This window comes from Carassius gibelio, chromosome A7 (genome assembly GCF_023724105.1).
Source record: "Carassius gibelio isolate Cgi1373 ecotype wild population from Czech Republic chromosome A7, carGib1.2-hapl.c, whole genome shotgun sequence".
Classification (NCBI taxonomy): Eukaryota; Metazoa; Chordata; class Actinopteri; order Cypriniformes; family Cyprinidae; genus Carassius; species Carassius gibelio.
Genome location: NC_068377.1, coordinates 41049328 through 41066272, shown reverse-complemented (window position 1 = coordinate 41066272; position 16945 = coordinate 41049328). Strand labels below are relative to the sequence as shown.

General features: G+C 41.3%; 1 protein-coding gene across 1 annotated transcript in view; it reads left to right on the top strand.

Annotated features, from left to right (window-relative positions):
• The first annotated feature begins 707 nt into the window (after positions 1-707).
• The window catches only part of LOC128017570 (fucolectin-like), a 376457-nt gene continuing 360219 nt past the window's right edge, over positions 708-16945 (top strand). Inside the window, exons 1-2 of the mRNA XM_052602975.1 lie at positions 708-739; positions 1030-1309. Of these exons, the coding sequence (XP_052458935.1) occupies positions 733-739; positions 1030-1309 (287 nt within the window). The 5' untranslated portion in view covers positions 708-732. The remainder of the gene's footprint in view (positions 740-1029; positions 1310-16945) is intronic.

The following is a 16945-nucleotide window of genomic DNA, read 5'->3' as shown; positions in this document are numbered from 1 at the left end:
ATTTTAGATGATTCCTTTTAGGAGCTGATCGTATTTTGAACACTAATAATTTAACTCATGGAGAGGTGAAACTGTCTGAAAATGTTTTCCAAGCATGATTTTCTTGTTTATTATTCATTTAGATTAAGAAAAACTTAATGAAAATGAACCTTAAGTACTAGCAATTTTATTTATATATTTTTAATTAAAAATATTTATTAGTATCATTATTATTATTATTAGTAGTAGTAGTAGTAGTAGTAGTAGTGGTAGTATTTATTTTATTTTATTTTTTGTGCCAGAAAGTCCTCATCTTCATTTGCATTTTTGAAGATTTGTTTAGTAAATCAGACTTGACCTGAGAGGTGCTCTAAGGAAAGCAATTCTGAAGGTCCTATGATGTGTGAAATATATTCTGTCAGAATTTCCTAAGGGTGGAGACTCGAGCTGCTATGAGAAACACAAATAAAAGGAGGGATGGATCCCCTTGTCATATCTGACCATCACAGGTATCTAGTTAATGATCTTTAACAAACAAGATGAAGGAACTCTTTTATCTGTTCTTACTTTTGGGTGAGTATAAATGACACGCATCAGTCAGATTATGTGCAATTATAGATGCTGTTTAGCTATTCTTTATGAAAATTTTTAAAGAATCAAATGCAACATAAACTTGATCTACATCCCAGAAAGCAATGGAAATATTTTGTTTTTGTAACAGGTGTCTTTTCCATTCAGGGGAGTTCAGAAAACATGGAAGGTAAAAAGTAATCACTTATGACCTATTAGTTAACATGCATTAACTAACATTAACCAATATACAACTTATAGTATTTATCAATCTTTGTTAATGTTGGTTAATAAAACACAACTGCTTGTAGTTAGTTCATGTAAGTGCAGATCCATTAAAAATATTAACTTCAGATTTTAATGTACTAGTAAAAGGAATTGAGTGTTTTGGATTGGAATTTAATATTTTGACCCAATTGGAATATATTGAAACTTCACACATTTGAGTCTTGACCCCTCTGTCTCTTTACATATTTTTAGAAAATGTGGCATTAAAAGGAACGGCTGTACAGTCATCCACATATTTCACCTGGGGAGCTGCAAACGCCATCGACGGCATCAGATACGCCCCAGGTTTTGCCTCAAGCTGCTCCCACACAGATAACGAGCTCAACCCGTGGTGGAGGCTGGACCTGCTGGATTCTTACTACATTTACAAAGTGACCGTCACCAACAGAGGCGACGGCTGGCTGGAGCAAACGGCTGGAGTAGAGATCCGCATCGGAAACTCTCTGGAGAACAACGGCAACAACAATCCCAGGTGAAGTTATGAAAACAGTTATGATCCTGTCAGGAGAACTGGATTTGATCATGTCAGCTGATTGTGTCAAGGTTTCTCTCTTTCTCTCTGTAGATGTGGTGTCACTTCACTTGTTCCAGCAGGCAGTTCTGTCAGTTTCTCTTGTGGAGGAATGGAAGGTCGTTATGTGAACATGTACGTTCCTAACATCCAGCAGTATCTCACACTGTGTGAGGTGGAGGTTTATGGGACAGGTAATTTCTGACACCTCAGTCTAGATTGTTGAAGTGCGGTCACATTTTATAGGTCAATTGTCAATACAGTAGAGATGTATGAATCACAGCTCACAAAGATGTCACTTTCAAGCCCAGCATCTTTCTGTTGGTCGAATTTGCATGATCAACTTGAACATGCCCTCATCCAGAAAGCTGATTGGTTTCGAAATGACTTATGTGACTGAGCTGTGCTTTATATATCGCTACAGTATTGAATCTGATATATTTTATAAAAATTTTGCTCATGTGACCGCAGTACATCCAGTGGCCAACATAGAATCTGCACTGATTCAAAATAAATAAATAAATAAATTATATCATTCTATTAAACTGGGCTTACATACTGCATCTGTAAGAATTGAATAAAATAAAAAAAATAATATTAATAATAAAAAAATTTAACGAAACATTATTTATGTGTTTGATGTTATGCATTTTTGCAGTTTATAAGAAAAAAGTTTTTCTGAGGATGAAATTAACCTCCGGTGTTGACACAGCTGCAGTAAACCACACACTTCTAAATCAAGTAAGAAAACGTGCAACAGATAAAAGAATTGATATGGACAAAATCTTAAAAGAAATTAAAAGGGGGTCATGTCACAGCAAACTATTTTGGGTTCAATGCTCAGTTTGTCCTGTGGGTGGCAGTAATGGAAAAAAGTAAATCATCACCAGCTGCTAAATTCAAATCTGCATTTGCTGACTGTCACAGAACCAGAGGCAGACATGTTTTTACAGTGCTGAACATTAAAACCAATCACACATAATTCTGTTGAGCTTATGAACACAATGGCCAATCAGAGGCGTTCAGATGAGTCATCGCAGTCATTTAGCAGACTAAATTCTGCACTCTCATCAGAAACTGCAGAGTGCAGATGTGCTTACAAATGTAAAAAAGATATTTCAAAGTGTAAACAGCTTCAGTGATTAAATTGGTGTTTATGAGTGTGCTTGAACTCTGGCTAGATTGAAGTCAGTGATAATGTTCTTTGATAATGTAAATGTTCTTTGTTCTCTTTCTGTACAGTGAAAGTGTTGTAATTTGTAATTTACAATGTTTTTATTAAATTGACACTAAATACAAAGTCAGTCGTATTAAAAATAATATTTTGAATAAAAATGAAAAAAATAAAAATAAACATAAGCCTGCATCATTTATAAAGTGCTGTTGTGGCTGCTGTGTGTCACATGATGAGGTCAGTCTAGTTACACTAAATGAAACCTGTTTTAATAGCTGTCGGTGTGTTTTAGCTGCAGTCCGCTCTGGGGTTGAGTGACGTTAAACTGTCCTGGACGATACTCCCCTACAGGGACATAACACACAAGGAGAAAAAAACAGCAAGGTAGGTACATTAATCTACAATAACTGCATTAGGGTGCAGTTAATCAAATAAACCATGATAAATCTCACTTCCACTGAAGCTCAGCAAGCTCTTTAGAACCTGCTGGAGAATATGATTATCACAATATGTATGTTTGATTTACAGGACTTGTGCTGATAAACGTTAATCTGGAACCACAGACTGAATCTAGATGTTTAGATGTTATTGTAATTGTTCCAGGTGCTGACATATTCATATTCATCTTGTCCTACATGCTTCATTAAATTGGTTTGAAACATTCTGTATAAATATGCATAAGTACTTAGCTGAATGTATCAGTGTACATGCACTTGCCTACAGCTTTTTGCCTACTATATAGTAATGCAGCATCTGTGTATTATTGTTTAATTTCATCAAGGAACACATTCTTATTTCATCAATACAGCTGTTTATCTGAAGGACAATTGAAATTGCTCTAATTCACTGATAACTACTGACAATATAATTATATTCAATTTACTGGGATTATGTATCAGTTCATTTAATACTATACAATTTTAATTAAAGCATTAAGCTTTTGATCCCCTGTGATAAAGTGATGCTAACATGTGTTGTTTGTTGTTGAAGTATGACTTTGTGTATTTATCCAGAATAATTGAAATGTGGCCATGATTGTCTGAGTCACCTTGTTTTAACCCAGACCACACAATATATGAATATTACTGTGTTGACTATTAGACTTCACTTAAAGACTCGCTTTCTCTCTATAGTACACTTTAAACATTTAACTCCTATGCTTATAATAGAAAGTGAGGTAACACTTTAGTATAGAGTCCAGTTCACACTAATATCTAGTTGCTTATTAGCATGTCTATTATTAACATATTGGCTGTTTATTAGTGCTTATAAAGTACATATAATGCATGACATCCATAATCCTACCCAATACCCTAAACTTAACAACTACCTTATAAACTATTAATAAGCAGCATAAAAGGAGTTAATTGAGGCAAAAGTCATAGTTAATGGTTAGTTAATAGTGAGAATTGGACCCTAAAATAAAGTGTGACCGAAAGGGATATTTGAGGAGACATGTTCAGTCTGGCATCTTGCAGTAACTTTATAATGAATATAATATAATGAAAATTAAACTAATGGTTTCAGCAGGCGTCTAAAAAAAATAAATAATAATAATTCACAGAGCTTCATATTTTCCTCATCATTAACCACAGCACTGAGAGATTTCACTCTAGATTGCTAGTTTTAGGAACAAACTCATCTTTTTCATGTTGATTATGGATGACTGCTTCTTCAGGGTTTTGAGACCATCTCAGCAACACATTAGTGATTCCTCTCAGAGTATGTGTCGTTCGTGAACAAATTATTATTTTTGGACTAATCTTTTAGGTGAACGGATCGTTCTCGCTCACGTAATCCATTGACTCATATTTCTCGTTGACTGAAATTCCTTCACAATACATTCCAATACATTCACAGCATCGTGGCGCTATTAGCAGCGCATGTGCAGCTCGGTGAACTGTTTCATCCTGTCAAAGTATTACTCAACCTCGAGGCAATATCTTTCGAGTATGACATGTGATGGAGCATGCGATTTGTTGAATGTAGTGATCGAATATGCTCTTCAGTTTGGAATTTCGATGGAGTCTGAACAAGATCCAGAGATCTTCTCGTTCTTGAATGAAATGACTGATACATGTCGTTCGTGAATGAGTTGAATGAATTGATGCATCTCGTTCATGAATTTAATTAACTGGTACATAGCTTGTCTCGTTTGTGAACGAAATGAAAGTAAACAATGTCAGTTGGCCATTTAGCATGTCAATCTCGCAAAATGCAAAGCGCTGTTATAGGTACTGCACATACATTTGTTTTCGTATTTAGCATACAGAACATAACTCCATGTTTACACAATACTTGTTTGTAGATCAGTTGTTTAAATTATTACTTGCTGCTAGGAAGGAATATTTGTTTTACTACCCATTTCTACTTTGTATTGTCACTGTACACAGTGAGTTGTTACACACTCTTTTTTCCTGTCCTCTCTTTTTCCTTTTCCACCTCTATCATGTGTTTCCAAAACATTCTGGTTGTTTCTGGTCAGTGCTGTTACATCACATGGAGACAGCTTTTTCTTTACAATCCACACTCAGCATATTGGGCTTGACTGAGTCCTGGATTTGCCCAAAGACTCAGCAACCCCAGCTGCTCTAGCTAACAATTTATCTCCCTCTTAGCTTGCAGCAGGCTATTGCAATATATATATATATATATATATATATATATATATATATATATATATATATATATATATATATATATGCTTGTTAACAATTATTAACCATTAAAAGACAAGGTCTGTGACAAGTTCATTATCATTATAAAATACTGTCAAACAAACATATCAAAAGAAAACACACACACACCGGTGCAGTGTAATTTAAATTTGTAATAAAATCTGTGTTGTTAAGTGTTATCACTATACTGCAGTGATGTTATGCAAAACATTTTGTTTTACGTGGGTATTGGAACTCTAGTGAAGTAGGCTATAATAAATTATTTGGCATTCAAAAGATTGTGAATACGGAAACATTTGATTTTGTGCAGAATGAGAGTGCCAGTGTTGGTTTCAGTTTTGTTTTAGCCTAAATGAATTTGTTTTGGCTTGTTAGAGATGACATCACTGAATTCACTGATGAACTGGCTTTAACTGTCAATTTGCATTATTGACACACTTTTTTCCTAATGAATTGTAAGGACGAAAGAACCTGAGATACTTTGATCTCCTGAGAAACAGACAATACAAACATACACGGGCATCTTCGAGACACCCCACAGAGTGGAGGAGCAGGAGACCTCCTCCCCTTCTGGCCATTTGTTTCATTTTAAATCCCTTCACCCATTCTTCCTTCTACTCAGTCTGCTCAAAATTATTACATGAAAATGTCAATGCAAGTGAACTAACACTCATGTCTGGTATCATTGGAAATGTCTCATTGCAACTGGTACAATGGTCTCAATCTTACAAAAGTAGATCAGAAGATAATACAGATCTGAAGAGTCAAGAGATATCTTGATTACTGTGATGGGAGAGCCCTTTCCTAGGGTCCTTCATGTAAATTACCCCATTCCCATTAAGTTGTAAAACCACCCAGGCTTGGGACCTGAGGTAATGCAAATTCCAATTGTTAGTTTCTGTCTCCATCTCGGGGGATGTTTGTCTTGGTCTTTAGGTATTTAAAGGATTGCAGCAAAAGGATCAGGGCGATTTCTGTAGCCAGAAAGCCCGTAGTGTGTTGTGTGTCTCTTCACTTCATACTATGTATTTTCTAAGGTCAGGTATGCATATTTTACTTATAGATTCATCTTTGAGAATTTGATGTTTTGTACTGATATTATTTGATGTGTTTCAATTGGATATGTAATTGGCAGAATTCATATTTACCTGACTGATAATAAATTGTTACATTTGATTTTATTCTGTTTTACTCTGTGTAGTAAGTTCGTGTGTGGCAAGGAAGAGGACAAAGGGGTCGGCTGGACTGCTGTGTATTTATTTAACAGAAAATAAAGAAAATTACAAACACCCAAACGGTGACTCTTATTCTGACATGCTCAGTAGTACTTTCGGTTTACTCCTTCCGGTTTTCAGTCTCCGGTTCGGTTCAGCAGTCCGTCTCTCTCTCGCTTGCATCGTTTCTCCTGGCGTTTTATACTCTCTCCACGCCAATTACTAGAACGAGAAACAGGTGCTGATAATTTTTGCCCAAACCACTCACTTACCGCTCGTCTCCTGATTCTCTCTCCCGCTGCAGACTTCGCTAAACCACGCCCCCCTGCCACATACCCCCACTGCCCGACTCAGGCCCCAGACCCCCCCCCCCATTTCTGGAGAGGAAGTCGGCCACCGCCATCTGAACACCCGGCCTGTGGATCACCTTCAACTTAAAAGGCTGAAGAGCTAGATACCAACGAGTGATCCGCGCGTTGGTATCCTTCATGCGGTGGAGCCACTGCAGCGGAGCGTGGTCCGAACAGAGGGTGAACTCCCGTCCCAGGAGATAATAGCGGAGGGTGAGGACGGCCCATCTGATGGCAAGGCACTCTTTCTCGATGGTGCTGTACTTAGCCTCTCTCTTCGAGAGCTTCCGGCTAATGTACAGCACCGGCCGTTCCTCCCCCTCTATCTCCTGGGACAGGACTGCCCCCAGCCCCCTGTCCAATGCGTCTGTCTGCAACAGAAAAGGGAGAGAAAGATCAGGAGAGTATAACAGCGGCCCGCCACACAGAGCAGCCTTGACCTGAGTAAAGGCCTGCTGACATGGCTCCGTCCACTGGACCGTATCTGGTACCTCCTTTTTAGTAAAGTCAGTCAAAGGGCTGGTGAGGTCTGAATAATAAGGAATAAACCGTCTATAATATCCCGCCAGCCCCAAGAACTGTCTTACCTCCTTTTTGGTCTTGGGTCGTTGGGTTGGCCGTGAGCCCCGCTCCCCTCAGCGACCTCAGGACAGCCCTCAGATGCTGCATGTGCCGCTGCCAATCATTACTAAATATAATAATATCATCTAGGTAGGCAGCCGCATATGCAGCATGGGGCTGTAGAATCCTATCCATGAAGCGCTGGAAGGTAGCTGGGGCCCCGAACAAGCCAAACAGAAGGGTAACAAATTGGTGTAATCCGAACGGCGTTGTGGAAGCTGTCTTTTCTCTGGACAATGGAGACAAGGGGATCTGCCAATAGCCCTTTGTTAAGTCCAATGTCGAATAAAAACGAGCCGTGCCTAGCCGATCAAGCAACTCGTCAACCCGCGGCATTGGATAATCGTCGAATTTCGACACAGCATTCACCTTGCGGTAATCTACACAGAATCGGACTGAGCCATCCGTTTTCGGAACTAAAACTATCGGGCTCACCCAGTTACTATTAGATTCTTCTATTACCCCCATGTCAAGCATATCGCCCAATTCAGGCTGAACTACTTGTTTCTTGTGCTCAGGTAAACGATACGGCCGGCTGCGAACTACCACGCCCGGCTCGGTCTCGATATGGTGCTGAATTAGTTTAGTACGGCCCGGTAGGGGCGAGAAGACGTCGACAAACTCTGCCTGCAATTTCGTTACATCAGTGAGTTGGGACGGCGAGAGGTGATCTCCACCTGGAGCCAGGGCGAGGGATTGTGGTTTGATATTCGCCTCTGGCCCAAGATCATCCTCTCCACCAATCACCGTTGCCAACATCACTGATTCCGCCTCATTCCATTTTTTAAGGAGGTTGAGGTGGTAGATCTGACGGGACCCGTTCCTATCGGACCGTATTACCTCATAATCAAGATCTCCGACCTGTCGTGCGACCTCAAACGGTCCCTGCCACGTAGCCATTAATTTGGAGCTCGACGTTGGGAGTAATACAAGTACTTTCTCTCCCGATGCAAATTTGCGTAACCTAGTTCACCTGTTATACAGCTGGCTCTGGCGGTCCTGGGCTTGTAACAAATTCTCCATTGATAGCCGCCCTAATGTGTGGAGTTTTGTTCTCAAGTCCAGCACATACTGAATTTCGTTTTTGCCCTGAGATGGTCCCTCCTCCCAAGTTTCTCTCAGTACATCGAGCACCCCCCGGGTCTGGCATCCATAGAGAAGCTCGAAGGGGGAAAACCCCGTGGAGGCTTGTGGGACCTCTCGCACAGCGAATAACAATGACTCTAGCCACCTATCCCAATTTTTGGCGTCTTCGTGAACGAACTTACGGATCATGGATTTAAGTGTGCGATTAAATCGTTCGACCATGCCGTCGGTTTGTGGGTGATAGACGCTAGTTCGAATCGATTTAATGCCCAACAATCCGTACAGTTCGCGTAGCGTACGTGACATAAACGCCGTGCCCTGATCGGTGAGGATTTCTTTTGGAACCCCCACCCGGGAGATAAGACGAAACAGGGCATCCGCAACACTTTTAGCGGAAATGTTGCGGAGGGCCACCGCTTCAGGATATCGTGTTGCATAATCAACTATGACTAATGCAAAGTGATGTCCTCGTGCCGATCGCTCTAATGGCCCGATGAGATCCATACCAATTCTCTCGAAGGGGACCTGCATTAAGGGAAGAGGGCGCAAAGGCGCTTTTGGGGCGGCCGGTGGGTTTACCAACTGACATTCCGGACAAGATGTGCACCACCTGCGCACGTTGTCATGAATGCCCGGCCAAAAGAAACGGGCCATGAGGCGATTTAGTGTTGCGGCCTGTCCCAAATGGCCCGCCATAGGATTAGAATGAGCCGCCTGGAAAAGCATTTCCCTGCGGCCCTTTGGAATTAACAATTGGGTTGTATCCGAGCGTCTTGGGTCACTGTATACAACCGGTCTTTTAAAATGGCAAAATACGGATAGGAGAGCGGGAGGGCAGGTTGGAGAGACTGGCCATCGATGGTGCGGACCTGTTGAAACGCATGTTTTAGTGTCTCATCCTGAGACTGCTCCAGAGGAAAGTCATCACGCTCCGAGAGAATTAGTCTCCCGATTTCGTTTGGTTCCCCTGAAGCAGACCCCAGCGACCCTCGCTCAGTTTCTCCCACCTGTACCCGCACGGCCTCCTTCCGTGGCTTATTTCCCCAAGAGGCATCCGCACATAACGACCCCAATAAAACCGTAAACGCGGGCCAATTCGTTCCCAAAATTACTGGATGCCGGAGGTGCGGACTAACCGCCACCTCTACACTATGCTTTTGTCCCCGGAAATGAATGCTAATTGGGACAACCGGATACTCCACCACATCCCCGTGTACACACCGCACCTTAACCACGCGGCTTGTATCCAATGCCCCCGGTTGAATCAGGCTTTGATGGATTGAGGTTTGGTTACATCCTGAATCCACCAAGGCCGGATATGTACCCCCCTTGATACTCACGGGTATTTGGTACTCGCCAGCCTGACCGGGGGTGACCTGTGGGACGTCCGGGACCCGGATCATTGTCCCCACCTCCATCGCTGGACACCAGCTCCGGAACCTCTCGTGGTCCTCCTGCTGGAATCGTCTCTCCTGATTGGTCCTCAGGTCCAGCAGGGCCTGGTGTTGTTCTTGGTGTAGGACAGCGAGGGAAGCAATGATATCCGCAAGCGGCGTGGAGGACGGGCTTTGCATGGCGGCGGCGGCGGTCCTTCTTCCTTCCTGGGTTTCGGCACCAGTGTAGTAAGTTCGAGTGTGGCAAGGAAGAGGACAAAGGGGTCGGCTGGACTGCTGACATATTTATTTAACAGAAAATAAAGAAAATTACAAACACCCAAACGGTGACTCTTATTCTGACACGCTCAGTAGTACTTTCGGTTTATTCCTTCCGGTTTTCCGTCTCCGGTTCGGGTCAGCAGTCCGTCTCTCTCGCTTGCATCCGTTTCTCCTGGCGTTTTATACTCTCTCCACGCCAATTACTAGAACGAGAAACAGGTGCTGATAATTTTTGCCCAAACCACTCACTTACCGCTCGTCTCCTGATTCTCTCTCCCGCTGCAGACTTCGCTAAACCACGCCCCCCCGCCACACTCTGTAATTATTGACTCGTAGATTACGTTGAATCCTTGTTAGAGACATGAGCACCCGAATGAACAAGTTAATATAAAAATAGAGTTAACTAGAATAATCAAATGTCAGAGGAATATTAATTAAAAAGGCATACAACCAATTTGCATTCCAACCTAAATTTGAGGTCATACTAAAATGGAGTCAGATTAAATAATAAAATGGAGTCAGATTTGAGCTTAACCTAAATTAAATAACTCTACGCGCTGAAAGACAGAACACGCAGGAAACCTTCATCCAGCACCGGATACCTTCCTTGGGCCGAGTGCCTGGACCTTACAAAGTGGTGACCCCGCCGACGTGATCTCCCTAATTATGCGAGTGATGTCTTTCCAGCGCTAATTTCAAATTGATTCTCTCTGAAGATATAAGGTTTGAGCTTCTTCCCTGTCTACAACTGCTGTGGTAAGTTCATTCCTTTTTCTTATTAGAAGTGTTGAGGGAAAGCTTTTTGCATTTCACATACAGACACATTTTTAGAACGGGTCGACATACCCATTGTTAGACCGGAGACCGTAGAAATCCGGTGGGGGGAGAATTAACCGGGAAACATGGCTTTTCAGGGACAATACAGTGACAGTGTAGATCAGGAGATCATGGAAATTCAAGCATTACAAATAAAAGACACACTTCTTAGTTTAAATGATAAAGGATTCAATCTTAAATGGAAAAACAACGAAATTGTATCCAAAAAATTGGCATCTAAATCGAAATATAAGAATATCCCAACTGCTATCGTCTACATGCTTCGTAAAAATGACCTTGAGACAATAGCTGAAAACAAACGAACAATAACAAGCATCAAAGAAATTGAAAAAGGGCGCTCTGAAGAATTGCAAAAACTAAGAGCACAGGTCGAGGCATTTACATTCGAAAGACAAGGTTGGGCAAGAAAGAGTGAGATGATGTCAAGAAAACTCAAAGAGCTTCAAAAGAAACTCCAAACCGGCAATAATTATATATCAGCTTTTGAAGACTGTTGTAATAATGCAGGCTTCCCAGTGGCTGCAGTTAAGCAAGCGGCACTGGATGAAACCTTTGATTATGATAGAAACAGCGATAGTGACGATGATGATGTTGCCGCATTAGATTCTCAGAGAAACCGAGATCCCGTTCAGAGACACGGAGAACAAAATCAGTGAAGTCCGATTAAAACCAGAGCAAAATCCAGCGAAAAACCCTCAAAATTAGTAAAAATTGCTGTACTCAAAACCATAACAAATACAAACAATGAAATAACCACGATTAGCCGCCCATTAACATGCGAAGAGTGTACAACACACAAACAGATTGTGGGAATGATGCCCAGAAGAGGGCCATTCCAACCCTATTGGGAAACACTGATGCTACAAGCCACAGTGTATAAATTGGAAACTAGGGATGTATGGCAAATCGCACTCTTAACCATTCCTGAAGAACTCCGATCTAAATTAACCCCTCAAATGAAATCTGGAGACATAATCAAGCCAAACAATAACGAAACTGACGAAAGTATCTTTGAACGATTAAAACCGGCATTGCTAGATATAAGGGGTCCAACAAGCGCAGATTGGAGCTGGATGCTACAAATTAAGCAGGAAAGCAATGAACCGTTTGAAACATTCGCTGAACGTCTCTGGACGACATACAAAGAATATTCCGGTCTAGAAAATGCAAGCCGTGATCACAAACTATTGTTACAACTCATAAAGAACAATGCTGGCACTCCAGTCCAAAATGCATTGTTAAACGGAGCAGATTCAGCCGAAAACACATTCAGAGCGATTGTAGATTGGGGTTCAAGGATAGAAAACAGATGGAAATCAAAGCCCCAAACCATTGCATCTGCACAGTGGATGACAGAAGGGAATTATTCTAAAAGCAATGGGACTGAAAAGCATGTCCACTTCTTGGAGGAGGTGACTTGCTGTGATGAATCTAGAACTTTTAGTTCAGAGGAAGCCTGTGCCACTGCTCAAGATAGTGTGCCGATTTCAGTTCTTAAGGAGATGGACCAGTGCGCAAGGTGTAAAGAAAGCATTAGAGATTCATGAAAATCCTCAAACTTCAGGAGAACACGGCAAACAAACCTGTGGCAAAGATAGTAAGTTTTGTTCTTCCTGTCAGAAAATAGTCCATACAGAGGAAAAATGCTGGTCACTGGGAAGGGTTAGACCTCCACCTTATTTTCTGAAACGTCAGATTTCACTTTCTAAATAAAAAAATCAGGGGTTGACATGTAACAATCTACCTCTGGTAACACTCTTAGTGAGTTGACTGCATTGTTAATGCAAGGCCTTCAGCTACTGACTTCACTTACTAGTGGGTTAGTAGCTTAATAGCAATGAGTTTAATATGGAAACATCCAAATTTCAATAATCCTGCTTGCATTTTCAAATTTATGTTTTTTTTTTATTGTAGTTGTTTGTGCTACTAAATGTACACATAGTTTAGTTTATTCTTTAAAAAACACATGACTGCTTTACTGTAAGTGTGTAAACACTTAGGTTTAAGGTTGTAGATGCTACATGCATTCTAGACCATGTGTCTTTGTGTCTTATGTAAAATTGGAATAACTTTAATACTGGAATTGCATCGCAATTTCAAGTGCATGTGTGTCTATCTATGTTGAATTTGTTTGTCTCCTGAGTGGTACACTCTGCTATTTTCTATATAGCTGCAGTTAAACCATGTAGAGGAGCATAGAATAGCCATGTGGCCAGAGTGTGATTTCATAAATGTCTTCACAGTGCCAAAAGGGAGGAAGTGTGGTTTCATTTCAATAGTGTGGCACCAGGGATAGCAAAGCAGTTCATCCTTCAATGAGGAGCACCAACTAAAAATTGTATCTGATCAGAGAGAATGTCTAACATTATTTGGAAATGGAAACTCTGAATTTGCACCTAATCTTGCTCCTTAAAAAGAAAAACATTTTATGGAAGTATTTGGAGCCAGATCTCACCTCACACTCGCATTTAGATGCTATTACCTGTTACAGCAACATGACCAAATTAACATAACAATTGTAAAACTTCCTCTCCATTGTTTGGAGACACAAAGCCACAGTCGTATGCAGCCACAAAACACCATTTGAACTTTTAATCCTTTAAATTGACTTGAAAAATAATGAGAGGGGGGTGTAAAATACGAGAAGTATTTATGTGCCACAAAGATCTGCATGTGTGAACAACACCATAAAACAACAATTGTCAAACAGACAACACCGAAACGGTGAACACATTTCTGCCCACAGGTCTGACTGTAATGAGAGCAACAGCAACTAAAGCCATGGACATTGGTCCATTGGAATTCATGACGACATGGGTGATAAAAACACCAATTAATCTAGAAAATGTCCCCAGTAGAACTGGGATCTCTAATGCTCATGACACAGCAGACTGTGAGGGCTCTACTGCAAGAGCAGCATCAGGTGTTACACACTCAGACTGCACTGAAACAGGAGCAGTAATTCAGATCTGACCAACCAAACTCTGTTTCATGTGACATCTGGATTAAAACTACAGTACATGAGGATGAATGTAGTTCAAATAATTCCACATGCCTGAGCATGAAAAGGATGAAAAGTTCTAAATTAACTGTGGTTCTCTTTGTGTTTGTTTCTGTCTCAGGCTGACCACTGTAATTCTTTGGAGGACAGATACCAGGAAGGTGTCTGGTCCCATCTGCATCAAGCCAAGAGAGCAGAATTGTCACATAGCCTGAAATGCGGGAGATGAATGTGAAGACACTTGAAGGGGCCATTCACACCTCACAGACACAAACATCTACATGGCCTCCCGGATTAGAACCGGAACTAAATTTTTGCAACACAGATTGCTATAGATTAGACTCCATTCATCTCCCAGACATGACCATAGAACACACATCTCACCCATTGCATCACCTAATTTAGACTATCCAGTCTGTACACTACAATCAGTAGACAATGATGGCTTAGATCACAAACGTGGTACTCCACTAAAGATCTATTGTCCATCATCACACTGACAGAACCACATAGCATCACACACACATGACAATAGAATTAATTACATTCCAAAAAATAAAACATCTACTATCTGCAACAGTCTATAAGACTCATGGAACAACACTGTAACACACATTTGCACAAGTCACAGATTGATGGTGCAAATTTTTAAACACAGAGGCAGACAAGCCTTTACAATTTAAAATTTTGAATCTTTCTGATTGTTATTATGATGGCTGACAAGCCAGAGGGCCCCTGGTTTCCCAACACATCACTAATGACAATAAACATTATTAAAATGATCAAATATGAAGTGTCTGCACTTCATCTCCATCAATCAATTATACAATTTTAAACTTTACCAAACCATCAACTGTGACTTAACCTTTATATCAGATACCCATTCTCACACACACACACACACACACACACACACACACATAAAACACATGTTTGTTTTTGTGAAAAGTGGGGACATCCCATAGGCGTAATGGTTTTTATAATGTAGAAACTGTATATTCTATCGCCATTCACCAACCCTAACCCTAACCCTCACAGGAAACTTTGTGCAGTTTTACTTTCTCAAAAAAACTCATTCTGTATGATTTATAAGTGTTTTGAAAAATGGGGACATGGCTTATGTCCTCATAAGTCACCCTCTACTTGTAATACCTGTGTCATACCCATGTCATTATACAGAGTTGTGTCCTGATATGTCACAAAAACATGCCCACACACACACACACCTGTTACAAGGAATTTAGGATTTACATTGTAGAAAAATGTTTTAATCGTGTTCTAAGTCACTTCTTAAAAACCTTACATCTTCTAAACTGACTTGCAATAAAAAAATTCCTGAATTAACAGTGTGATTATTGTATATACCTTCATTATTGTGATTGAATATTATTCTTGTCGTCATTATATGACTTGTTTATTGATGCATACCTCTAAATTAATGCTCAAGTTATACTGACCTCTTGCTGCATTTCCTTTGAGTCATTCATACCAAAATGTATGTTTACATGGGACCACTTTTAACATCAGATGTACCACTTGCACTAGCTGACATGAATTCATCAGGTTTCTTTTTTGTTTTATTGCTCTTATGTTAATTTATGACCTTTTTATCTTACTCCATGGGTGATGACATTAAGCTGATCCGAATTCAGTCATTGAATGGCCACTAAGATGCTTTTCAGGTTTCCCACACAAATCGGTGTGTAAGCAAGGAGAACACCTTCATCTACTGAAGTCTGTCTAAAAAATCGCACCGCTGGAGGTGAGAGGATTCACGAAGATGGGTCAGACTATCGTCCTAGAGAAGGTGCCATAAGGAGCAGAGGTTTCTCCATAAAGGAAGGACACGTTATCTGAAGTCGTAAAGGCTCAGATTGACCCACTGAACTGTGCTCACATGCTGAGCTGAACCACAGGTAGAAACCCTGGAGACATTCATCCACCTGCCAAACTCAAGCGACACACACATGCTGAGACTGAGTGTTCTGCAGATGAATACAGCCCTCAGAAGGTTTCTAAAGCTGAGTGAGTGAAGTGACATTCAGCCAAGTATGGTGACCCATACTCAGAATTTGTGCTCTGCATTTAACCTATCCGAAATGCACACACACAGAGCAGTGAACACACACACACACACTGTGAGCACGCACCCGGAGCAGTGGGCAGCCATTTATGCTGCGGTGCCCGGGGAGCAGTTGGGGGGTTCGATGCCTTGCTCAAGGGCACCTAAGTCGTGGTATTGAAGGTGGAGAGAGAACTGTACATGCATTCCCCCCACCCACACTTCCATCCGGCCCGAGACTAGAACCCACAACCCTTCGATTGGGAGTCCAACCCTCTAACCATTAGGCCACGACTTCCCCAAAAATGGTAAATGGACTGCATTTATATAACGCTTTCAACAGACCACATGGCCATCCAAAGCGCTTTACAACTTGCCTCAAATTCACCCATTCACACACTCATTCACACACCGACGGTGGTGTCTGCCATTCAAGGCGCCATCCAGCTCGTCAGGAGCAACTGGGGTTAGGTGTCTTGCTCAAGGACACCTCGACACTTGGTCAGGTGGAGCCAGGGATCGAACCACCAACCTTCCGGTTTGTAGACAACCTACATGAACCACTGAGCAGTGGCAGTGGCTCACCCCCTAAAGCTGCTTGCATCACAAAGACAATTTTGAGATAACATCTCGAAGATAAACAATCATCTAACAGTGACCCCATTGGATTCATCTGGATGTGATCCATTGGGGGTCAAACGGAGTAACTGTAAGGACGAAAGAACCTGAGATACTTTGATCTCCTGAGAAACAGACAATACAAACATACAAGGGCATCTTCGAGACACCCCACAGAGTGGAGGAGCAGGAGACCTCCTCCCCTTCTGGCCATTTGTTTCATTTTAAATCCCTTCACCCATTCTTCCTTCTACTCAGTCTGCTCAAAATTATTACATGAAAATGTCAATGCAAGTGAACT